Below are 12,067 nucleotides of genomic sequence, written 5' to 3' on the forward strand. Positions count from 1 at the left end.
GCGGAGTGAGTCTTGAACAGAAGAAAAGGAAAACAAAGTGGAATAGGCAGGTGCTTCCCAATAAACTCCTTTGATGCCCTCAAAGTGCTAACAACCACAATAAACACCTCAAAGTTGCAGCCACCCCCTTTTGTATTCACACTCATTATCACTCTCATTGACACTACCTTTTGTGATCCTTTTTCTTTTGAGGCTTCCCCAACCCCTGCTTGCCTCAGATCCAGAGTCTGTTGCCACCTGCATTTGCCAGCAGCTGGCAGACGACTCCAGCTTTCTACCATCCTTGGGCCTCCATTCCCATTACAGGCCTGCCTCTCTGCAATCATCTACCACCAGTGGACATCTCTGAACACCTATCACATGTAAGGTCCTATCTTTCCCCCTGGCTACTACTGAGACTGTGTAAAGTGTGGAGCTTTATGCACAAATGTGCCACTAGTTAGCTCACAGGAAGAGATATATTGAAGCTACTTTCCCAAGAATGGAGAGAGCTTTCAATTGATTTACCCACCTGGTTCCTTTTTTTAAAAAAAAAAAAAAAAGTGTACCAACACTAGGGTGATCAACTATTCTGGCTTTCCCAGGACTGAGGAGTTTCCTGGGATGTTCAGGAATCAAGAGTCCTGAATAAACTGGGATGGTTAGTTACCCTCAAACATTTATGGACTGCCCACTGTTTATCTAGCATGACTTTAGGTACTGATGGGTTGCCTTCCAGGCCAGCCTTAAATGAATGGCAGGGAAAGTGATGCTCTAAGGCAAAAATGTGCTGGTAAAGTTTTAACAACCAGCTCTCCTGGGGAGGGGGAGGAGGGGGATCCCTAATTTGTAGCATTTGCCCATTTCTGTGTTGTAAACACTCCCATTATGGCCATTTTCAAGCTACCGAAGAGATGCAGAGTAAAACACCATTATTTAACATTTCTACTACACAAATACAACAGATGTGAGTTACCTCAAGAGCACAGATGATGGTAAAATGTGATAAAAATTAGTAGGAAGTCATGAGTCTAGAGTATTTATTACCTTTAATAAAATTTATGTAATTGCAAGTTTATATCATGTGATTTTTTAATGATGGCTTTAACAACTGATTGCAAAATTCCTGAGAATGTAACCATCAACTTTCACCAGTCAATATGAGCCAGTTCCGGCACATCACTGTAAGAACCCTGGGAAATCACCCCTTTTCATCACTCACATGTCTCCTTCCCACTGGTATGCCACAAAAGACTGAAGACCAACCATTTGCAATTTATTCCTTTGATCTGAGCTCTGCCTTTAGTATGCTAAGATGAGCAAGACCAGGAATAAGGACACAAGTTCTAATCTCAGTCTTATCATGAATTGGCTGTGTGACCTTGACTTCTTTGGATCCCAGGCTCCTTATCTGCAGAATAAGGGGCTTAGCCAACTGGTGTTCTTAAATGACTCTTTCAGACATGTTTGTGTGTGTTTGTGTATGTGTTTACAGCTCTGTTCAGGTACAATTCACATACAATAAGCTAGATATATTTTCAGAGTACAATTTGATGAGCTTTGACTGAAATAATCACCACAAACAAGATAATGAGCATATCCATCACACCCAAATGTTTTCTTGTGCACCTTTATAATGTATCCCTTCCTTTCCTCAGCTGTCACTAGGCAACCACTAATCTGCTGTCACTAAAGAATACTTTGAATTTTCTAGAATTTTATAAAAATGTAATCATACTATATTATGCTCTTATCTTTATTTCCTTTTTTCTGCTTACTTTGGATTAAATTTGATCTCCTTTTTCTAGTTTTTTATTATGTAACCTTAAGTCATTGATTTAAGACCTTTCTTTTCTAAAATATGTCTCATGTTTTCATTTTCATTCTGTTGAAAATACTTTCGAATTTCCCTTGAGACTTACTCTTAAGCCATGGATTATTTAGAAGTGTGTAATTCTTTCCAAATATTTGGAGGACTTTCCATGTATTTTTTTTTTACTGATTTTTAATTTAACTCCATTGTGGTCAGAGAACACACTTTGTATGATTTGCATCCTTTAACTTAATATTGAGATTTGTTACATGATCCAGATATGGTCTATCATGATATTCAATGTGCGCTTGTAAAGAATGTTTTCTGTTGTTATTGGATCGAGTGTTGTATAGATGTCAATTAGGTCAAATATATTATTTGTGTTATTCAAATTTTCCATATTCTTATTTTCTGTCTTTTTGGTCTATTCATTATTGAGAAAGATATTTAAGTCTCTGACTAAAATTATGGATTTGTCTATTTCTCATTTTTTTCTTCATGTATTTTGAATGTTATTAAAATGCACATATCTTTAGGATTGTTATGTCCTCATGATTAATTAGCCACATTATTATGAAATGGCCCTCTTTACCTCTGTTAATATTCTTTCCTTTGCAGTGTACGTTCTCTGATAATAATAGTCACTCTAGCTTTTTAAAAAATGTTAACATAGTATATCTTTCCCCATCTTTTATGTTTCACCTATTTTTGTTTTTATATTTAAAATGGATTATCTATAAGCAGCATATGGTTGAGTCTTTAAAATATATTTTTTTCCATTCTACCAATCTCAGCCTTTTAATTGGGTTGCTGTGAGACCATTGACTTTAATATGACTACTGATACAGTTCTGTTCAAAACTACCATCTTGCTATTTTTTGTCCCAACTCTGCCTGTTATCCAACGTCTGGAAACTGCTGTTTCCCATATTTTGACCATTCTTTGAGTCGTTCATGTGAGAGGGTAAATCCACTCACTGTTACTTCATTATTGCTGGAAGTAGAAGTCCTCTATGTTTTGTTTTTCATACTGACTTGTTATTTATATTTGGACATTTGTTATTATATATATGGACATTAGTCTTATCTTTATACATGTGACAAATATGTTCCTCCAGTTTATCAATATTCTTTTAATTTTATTTATGGTGATTTTTTTTTCATAAAGAAATTTTTAATTTTGATGTTGTCAGATCTTTCTCTTCCTTTGGGTTTTTATGTCATGTATGACTGCTCTGTATTTTCTTCTAAATCGTCATGTTTTAAAAGAAGAAAAATAACCCCTCAGTATGAATAAGTTTTATTTTTAACATCAAGTTTATTAATTATAAACGTAATACATGCACATGGTAAAAAACAAGTAAAACAGAAGGCTATAGATGAAAATGAAACGTTCCTTTCGTGTTCTCCCAGTGCCCCTGCTTGCCAACTTCCTCTTGCCAGAGGTAACTTCTGTTAGCAATTTCTTGTATATATCCTTCCTTACATACCCTGGACACATACATACACATGCATATTTATCCTTTTGTACACAAACAGGACACACACACACACACACGCACACATACACACACACACACAGGGTTCTGCAATTTTTCATTTAACGTTATACCTTTGAGTCCTTAATGTGACTGAATTTTATCAGATGTTCACCAGACTGACAGAGGGACCAGGGCAGTCAGAGAACACAGTAAGGAAAGTGCACAGAAAAAGGTATATTCACCTCTGTAAAGCCAACACTTAGCACAAAACCTGGCACATAATAAATCCTCAATAAATAAGTGTTAAATAACTAAAGGGAAAGAAGAACTTGAGAAAACTGGAAACAAATTGCTACCTTGACCATTCTTCTCAGGCCAAACCGGGTCTCTGAGAGTTACCACCTCCCAGGGCAGCAGGGAACAATACCTGATAATAGATGAGGACATGGAGAGCTGGACCTCTCGCCTGCAATAACTTTCCACCGTGTGTCTCTTCCCCCACTAGATTCACCACCTCCAGCACACACATTTAGTTCAAATGCACAGTTCACACTGACTACACGGTCTGGGGGCTCAAAGACTACACAGCTCAACTATAAACACACTCATACATACAGCTACCATTAATCAGTACCTACTGTGGGATAGGCACCATGCTGGGAACAGCAGCCCTGCAAGGTTAATGTCAATTTACCCCCATTTTATAGGTTAGAAAACTGAGGCTCCAAGAATCCAAGTGACTTATTCAGGGTCACACAGCTAGTAAGTAGCTTCCAGAGACAGCTCTACACCTTAATCAGGTCAGCCTGCTTTTCTGTCGGTCCCACAGGCTCTGTGCTATTTTCCTTGCCTGGCACTCCCTTTCTCCACTTGTCTCATCTAGTGTTTTGTGGAAGCCAGGCAGAGATAGAAACATGGGCTTGTGCAGGATCCATGCTAGGCTATGGAATACGCTGTGAGGGATGAGTAGTGAGTCAGTCATAAGAGTCTATGAACAAGAACAAACACGTGGGGGAGGTATTAAAAGTTCAGAAAGGGAGTGGAGCCTGGGAACTGGAGAGCACCCTCAGGAGCCTAGGATATGAATATTGTGGCAGCTCAAGAAACTCTAACGCAAGTATTTCTCTCTCCCTAGGTGCTTCTGGTGAGCTGCTCACAAACATAGCCCTTTTGCCTGCAGTCTTATAGCCACTGGCCAGTGTATCTCCCCGCATCTTAATCCTATTCATTCTCAATGCCCACATTAAGTCTCACCTCGATGAAGCCTTTACCTATTAACCCAACTCATTCCTCTCACTTTCTTTTGTGAATTACAGTTTTACTTAAAATCAGCACCATAATATATAACATGTGTTTGTCCACCCTCTTGTTCTTTAATTATTTCAGGTATCTTGTCTCTTTAAGTGGACTCCTTCACATGTCTTTTTTTCTATTGTTTCCCTGCCCTGTCTGAGTATTGAGAAACCTGGCTGGATGCTAGTCCCAACTCTCCCACTGAGCTGTGTGACTTGGAGCTCGTCACAACTTCTCTGAGCCTCATCTTCCAACCTTGGAAGGTTTTTGTAAAAACACAGTAAACATTGTAACACAATATAAGAATGTAAGGTATTATTGCTGAAGACATTTCAACTAAGGTGCTTCCACCTTTTACATCCTATTTAGTGGATGTGTCTATGTAAGAAATAGCAATCACTGCTGCTTGTTTCACACTAGCATCCTCAGCAAAGGTTAACAGGTTTAGAACAAGAATACTGCACAACTGTTAGAGATGGTGCCAGACAGAGGAGGTCTATATGCAGCTGATTCAGGGGCTCTCCTTGGAAACTACCAGGTGATTCCAGGCTTGCTCATTTTTAAAGCTTCTATTTTTCTGAATGTTTCTTCATGTAAATGATCCGTGTCAATGCTATGAAAAATGAAAAGAATCTTGTGTCAAGTCAAGCCAACAGACGCCTTCAGTACCTTTCTTTCCTGTTCTTAAGGATAAGATTCCTGTTCACACTTGCACCACACCACCACTCAGTTACTTCATCCACTCCAGTATCTACCTTCTCCCTCAGCCTTAACTCCCTTCCTCGGACCTCAAAAGAGAAAATGCTTAACTTCCTCTTGAACTCTCACTCCTATCCCTCCCTGCAATTGTCCAAGGCCCTGCTCCATGAGTCCATCTGTCCCTGATCCTGTATCTATAACCTCTCCCTCTCTATGGGCTCCTTTCTCTCAGCTTACAAATTTGCCTATCCTAAAAAAAACAAGACAAAAAAGAAAACGAACAATCCCTCCCCAGCCTACAACCCCACATTTCTTCTTTTTCACAAAAATCTTGAAAAAGTAGTCTCCACTCCTCCACTTCTTTATCTTCCATCTTCTCAAGTCACTGCAATCTGGTTTCCAGCCCCATCACACCACTAAACAGCCCCTGACAAGGTCACCTATGGCCTCCTAATTGGTAAATCCAAAGGACACTTTGCAGTACTCATCATTTTGGATATCTCTGCTGCATTTGACACTGTTGAGCAATTCCTCCTTGAAACTCACTTCTTCCATAGCTTCCAGGACACCTTTCTCTCTTGGTTTTCTCCATGGGTTTTCCTTTCCATACCCACCTCTTAAAAGTTGGTACTGCCCAGGTCTAATTCCCAAGAGATGTTCCTCAGAGGTTCTTCTCTTCTCATTCTCCCTAGAGGATCTCATCCATTGCCATGGCTTCAGCTATCACCTCCAGGGAACACTCCTATATCCAACTGTTACCTACTAGAAAACTTCCCACAATGTCCTGCAGGCGCTTCAAACTCCACATGTGTAGCCCTGATTAAAACGTATTGACTACAAAAGAAGGTATAAACTCTTTCAAGTGTGTAGTGAGGTATAGTTTTTAGTTTTTAATAGATAGAAGCTAATCTTTATCTAGCAAAGTGAAATGAGTAGCCCTGCTAGTTATGCAATTGTAGGGTAAGTAGACATTTAATGCCATGGAAGTGTAACAAGAACTTTAGAATTTTTTGAGTGACTTAGCAAAAGCTGTCTTACCTCCTGACATGTATAACTCACTGCTGGAGAAGAGGCAGGTCAATACACTTAGGAAGCCTGGGGGTCTTCCGGGAGTTAAGAGACCACCTACTCTCAACCCCTTCTTTCCAAATTTAGAATTAGGAACATGTGTCAGGGTGATCTAGGGGGCTTTATCCAAGGCCCAGTGCCTGGGAAAGGCACCAAGGCACCAAAAATAAAATATCTTGAAGAAAGAAGAAGGCTTAAGTGGGGCTCCTGACTCAGCTCAGGGGCGTACATCTTTGTGGGCAAGGACTGGCTTCACGCATACATACCTGTGGCTGATTCAAAGAGCTCTTCTAGACCCAGACACTCTGACACATATGGTACTTTAGAGAACAATGACTGCACATTTGGGTGTGGACTAAAATATATGTAACCTCGGAGTCCAAGTATAACGGCACTGCAGGGCTGGGAGGGATCCACGCCAGCCAGGGTATCACCATCCAGTCACCAAGCTTCTGTGGGACTGGGTAGGATCATCGGTTCTCAAGGTGAGCCCCACGTGGCAGTAAGAAACAGCAGTAGCAGTGGACTGATTCTCCAACCAGCTTTGGAAGCAAAACTGGCTCCATCTTTGGAACCAGTTTTGGAAAGGTGAGGAAAGGCGCCCAAATGTACTACTACTCAGATATGTGAAAGAAAAGGGTGACAACTGAATTTGAACCCGGAATTCTGCAAACAGATCTTACTAATCACACACGGCATACAAGGCCTTGCCTACCCCCTCAGTCTCATTTCTTGACACATTCTGCTTTGCACTTTATGCTCTAACAATAGCGAACTTCCTAGAGGTTTCCCACCTCTATCCCCCTCAAGTACCACAAAACATGCTGCTTATTGTCTGTCTACCTTTGCTCATGCTATCTCCTGGGCATGGACTACCCTTCTCCATCCTTACCCCCATTTCCCTGGCTATAGTCCCGAGACTCAACTCAGGTGGCCCTTCCTCCAGGAATCTTTCCCCGAGCCTCCTGGGCTGGGTGAGTTGTCTCCTGCCGTGGTTCCCTTAAGATTTCATGATTACCCTACTGCATTCATAAGTTTATGTGCCTGTCTCTACCACTAGGTTCACTGGTCCCTAAAGAGTACGAATCACGTCTCTCATCTTACTCATTCTTGTCTCCCAGCACCTGGCACATTTGCTTAGCACATAGCAGATATTCAGCAAGTGCTTGTAGAATGAGTGAAGGTGAGCACTTGTCACTCTGAGGCCACAACCTCTTTTTTTCCCCTCAATCTTCTGAAGGTCTAGATGCCTAGTCTTTATTGAACTGTCTCCTTGCCTTGCCCCCAGATGCTCTAAATTAATAACTGGTTTCCTATATGCATTTACTAAATACAAACCACTGAACTAGAAAGTTTATGGGGAAAATACAATGAGGAATAAGATTCAGACCTCATACTGAAGCAACTCTTAGAAAACAACCTTCTTCCTTCAGCCTTTCCGATTCTCAGACAAGACTCCCCTTTTAGGAGGCTCTCCTGGATTTATCCCCTCTCTAGCCCACCACCACATTAAATGATCAACAGTTTCCTCTCACTTTACTTGGGCAAGTATATATTTCTATTGATTTCAGTGTTATCTGTCTTATATACACTCTAATGTTCAAAATTTATTTGAGGTCAGTGAATGGTATCTACTCTGTGTGTGCGTGTGTCCTTTATTTTGTATTTTGAGCCACTATTGCACACTGCTATCAACTTGTAGATTGACAAATTACAAGGGTTTGAAGGTTGGCCTGAAAACACAATGGAAGCACATTGGTTAAAAGACAAAGGGTGAGAGAAACAGGAAACGGTGCAACAATTTACAATAAAAAATAAATAATGGCATCACAAAATAATTTCTCTGTGATGTCGTTTAGGACCTTTGCTGAAGCTTACACACCATAGGGTGCTACCACATTAAATTACTCTATATTTAAAGAATCATTAGGATTGATTGCTGAGTTTATTTCAACCTACTGAAAATACAGACTCCAGTCACCCTTTTCTGAGAAAGACACCAGGGAGGTCCCTAAACCCCGGAGGCTTATTATGTTGTGAATAATTCCCTCTTCCTGGGCAGTAATTGCCACAGTCTCGAGTCTAACAGACTTCACTTTGCTAGTAGAGAACCAGCTTCTGTTTCAGCCAGACTTGTAATCAGGCCTTTATGCTGTTTTCATTTACGCTTCAATCCATCAAATTGGCTTTGGAATGTGGAATTTTTGCACTCAGCCGTTATTTTCCATTATGTGTTCCAGTTCTGAATGCCAGACATAAATGGCCATTTGGCCACTGGTTAGCCGCCAACAGAGCAGAGCTACATCCTAATTAAGAATTACTTTGTGTGTTAATGCCAGCCTGCTGAGCTGGCAGGTGAACATTGACCCGAAAGGGTGAAGACCTCCACTTTCTGTAACTGTAATTCTGCAACAGCTTCATTCCCCTGAGTCTTGAAGACTCTCAACATGTAAACATCAAGCCCTCTGGCAGGTATTAGAAGAAGAAAGGGAAAGGGTCTAACATTTATGGAGTACCTCCTACGTGCCAGGGGCTGCACATTCATAATTAACGTCTCACTTCATGCAATTCCCATGCTAACACCAGGTAGTCAGGTGCTACTCATGTTAGCCCCATTTTATAGACAAGGATACTCAAGTTCAGGGAGGTTAAGTAAGTAAGCATGGTCATATAGCTAGTAGATGCTAGACCTAGTATTTAAGCCAGACCTAGCAGAATGTGGATCTGATGCTCTTTTTCCTACACCCTGTTTTTCTTAGCAGTAGTATCCAGCACCTACCTGTTCCCTACCTCTCTCCTTGTCCCTGTGTCCAAGGAAGAGGCCTACTGGTAATTTCACTTACTTTGATATTTTGCCTAGGCATGGATATCCCTCAGTTTTTCTTCTCTTTTCTCACTGCAATGACTATGATCAAACCCAACGTGCCTGTCCTGACCCCCTCTCTCCCACTTCCCCCACCACAGTAACTTACTAGAACGTTTGTAGTTTACATATTGGATGAATCAGTGCATCACACAGCACTTGAACTCCGAAATCCTTAAGGTCATTTCCACTTAAGTCTAGCAACGTTAGGTTCTCATTTCTGTTGAGGACAGAGGCGAGGGCTCCACAGCACGCATCTGTGAGATGACATTCTGCTAGCCTACGGGGGATTGGGGATTCAAGAAAGAAACCGGTTTTACCAAGTTCCACAGTGACCCTCCATTTCATATACAGCCTGGAACAAGAGCCCAGGGTACAAAGAGTCTCTGTGCACTTACCACAAGGTCTGTAGCTTGCAGGAGGGGTGTTTCAGCCCTTCACACAGCACCTGCATGCCCTCGTCCCCTAAGGCATTGTCACTGAGGTCAAGAACTCGTAGGTGTTCATTGGTGTACAGTGCATTGCACAAATCCTGACAACACTCTCCAGTCAGGTGACAGGTCCACAGTCTGCCAGGAAGTAAGGTAGATAAGGCTGGCATCATTTCATCTGCATTGGGTCACTTTAGGTATTAGGATTACCCACTAGAAAAACACATTAGAAAATCAGAGTGGCGGGCTTCCCTGGTGGTGCAGTGGTTAAGAATACGTCAGCCAATGCAGGGGACAAGGGTTCGAGCCCTGGTCCAGGAGGATCCCACATGCCGCAGAGCAACTAGGCCCGTGTGCCACAACTACTGAGCCTGTGCTCTAGATCCCGCGAGCTACAACTACTGGGCCTGCATGCCACAACTACTGAAGCCCGCATGCCTAGAGCCCGTGCTCCACAACAAGAGAAGCCACTGCCATGAGAAGCCTGTGCACCACAACCAAGAGTAGCCCCCACTTGCCACCACTGGAGAAAGCCCGCGCAGCAACGAAGTCCCAAAGCAGCCAAAAATAAATAAATGAATAAGTAAATAAATTTATTTTTAAAAGAAAAGAGGGCTTCCCTGGTGGCGCAGTGGTTGAGAGTCCGCCTGCCGATGCAGAGGACACGGGTTCATGCCCCGGTCTGGGAGGATCCCACGTGCCACGGGGCGGCTGGGCCCGTGAACCATGGCCACCGAGCCTGCGTGTCCGGAGCCTGTGCTCCGCAACGGGAGGGGCCACAACAGTGAGAGGCCCACGTACCACAAAAAAAAAAAAAAGAAAAAAGAAAATCAGAGTGTCATGTAAAAAATATCCCTTGGGCCAGGGCCAAACAGAGATTATGGAGAGGGGAAGATTTATTCCCCCTAAATTATCTGGGTCTTCGTTTATTGTTTCCTCAGAGATTATATCACGAGGCCAGAAAAAAATCACTTAATTTTGGGAGTTGCTGAAACATCAAGGAACTCTGCCTGTGGCTATTGTCCACGATACTTACGCCAGATCCTTTAACTGACAGTCAGGCTGTTTTAATCCTTTACACAGCAATTTCAGTCCCAAATCTTCAATTTTGTTATTAATGAGAAGCAGCCTTGTCAGGCTCCGGGTAGAGCTCAGGACTTGGGCGAGGGACTCACAACAAGCTGCAGAGAGGGAACATTCGGAAAGCCTGGAGGGATGGGGACACCAAGGTGGCGGTTAACCATGGCAGCGGGGAGTCCCACCAAACCTCAAATGCCAGTGCCCACGAGAAGGACAAGGACAGGCAGACACTTACACAAGATTCTCGATTATACCATTTGCATGCCGCAGACCTTCACAGAGATGCTGTACTCCTGTGTCCCCCAGGGCATTGGCAAACACAAACAGCTCTTTTAAAGTCTGACTCACTTGCAAGAAAGAAGAGAGCTCCACACAGCTAGCATCTGTTAGGTAACATGTGCTCAAGCTACCCAGAGACAAAGAAGAAAAATCAGCCACTGCTGTCATTTAGCTTCCCGGGAATGTTCTCCCAGGCTCCCCATTTAGCCAAGTCCTAGCCATCCTTCAAGTTCCAGCTCCTGGCCCACCACTTACACAGAGCCTCCTCCTGAGGTCTCCAGCCCACAGTGACCTCCTCCCTTTCCCTGGGCTCATCTGGCATTTCTAAATGATTTTACAGTGTTCGGCACTTGATTACACATTGAACTGTGTTGCTCTCTAACTGTTTCATATCTGTGTGTCCTTAAGGGCAGCCCTGTCACTTGTAGTCCTTCTGATAACTCCATCCACATCTAGCCCAGTGTTGGGTACATAGTAGTATTCTTTACAGAGTTAATATTTAATTAGCATCACTCCTGTAAACACACAGGATGGTAGTATACTGGAAAGAGCATGGGGTATGGAGATAGATTTTGGAGTCACATCCTGACTATACCACTTTTTAATGGTGTGACCTTGGACAAGTCACTTTTCCCCCCAATCCACAAAGTTTCCTCATCTGTACAATGGGGTAAGAAAACCCACCCTATATAGTTATTTCAAGGAGTGAATTACGTGAAATAACTTCTGGCAAGCACCAAGCATAGATGCTGGCACACAGCAGGCATTTAACAAGTTTAACAGTTATAAGATGATGCCAGATAGTTGTAAAAAACTTACTCTAGCTTCTCTACTTTACAGTTGGAATGTCTGAGACCCTCACAAAGATACTTCACTCCTGTGTCCCCCAGGGGATTTTCACTCAGGTCCAGCTCAGTGAGGTTTGGATTGCAAATGAGAACAGAGGCAAGATATCTGCAAATAGTCTCTGAGCTTCCAGGGAGAAAGCTAGCACACAACCTGGAGAGAAAGAAAGATGAACAGACACAGAATTGGCCACTTTATCATCCTACTCCCTACCTGCAAAATATCATGAGCAAAGA

The 12,067-nt window shown here is 42.4% G+C and overlaps 1 protein-coding gene across 19 annotated transcripts in view; it reads right to left on the reverse strand.

Annotated features, from left to right (window-relative positions):
- Positions 1–3,075: 3,075 nt before the first annotated feature.
- Positions 3,076–12,067, reverse strand: part of LOC137217350 (NACHT, LRR and PYD domains-containing protein 12-like) — a 48,147-nt gene continuing 39,155 nt past the window's right edge. For all 19 annotated transcript variants that reach the window (XM_067724052.1, XM_067724037.1, XM_067724048.1 and 16 more), the window contains 6 exons: positions 11,805–11,984; positions 10,942–11,112; positions 10,663–10,833; positions 9,594–9,764; positions 9,305–9,475; positions 3,076–5,178 (listed from right to left, as the gene is read on the reverse strand). In XM_067724052.1, coding sequence (XP_067580153.1) covers positions 5,097–5,178; positions 9,305–9,475; positions 9,594–9,764; positions 10,663–10,833; positions 10,942–11,112; positions 11,805–11,984 — 946 coding nt within the window. In that variant the 3' untranslated portion in view covers positions 3,076–5,096. The remainder of the gene's footprint in view (positions 5,179–9,304; positions 9,476–9,593; positions 9,765–10,662; positions 10,834–10,941; positions 11,113–11,804; positions 11,985–12,067) is intronic.

This window comes from Pseudorca crassidens, chromosome X (assembly GCF_039906515.1).
Source record: "Pseudorca crassidens isolate mPseCra1 chromosome X, mPseCra1.hap1, whole genome shotgun sequence".
Lineage (NCBI taxonomy): Eukaryota > Metazoa > Chordata > Mammalia > Artiodactyla > Delphinidae > Pseudorca > Pseudorca crassidens.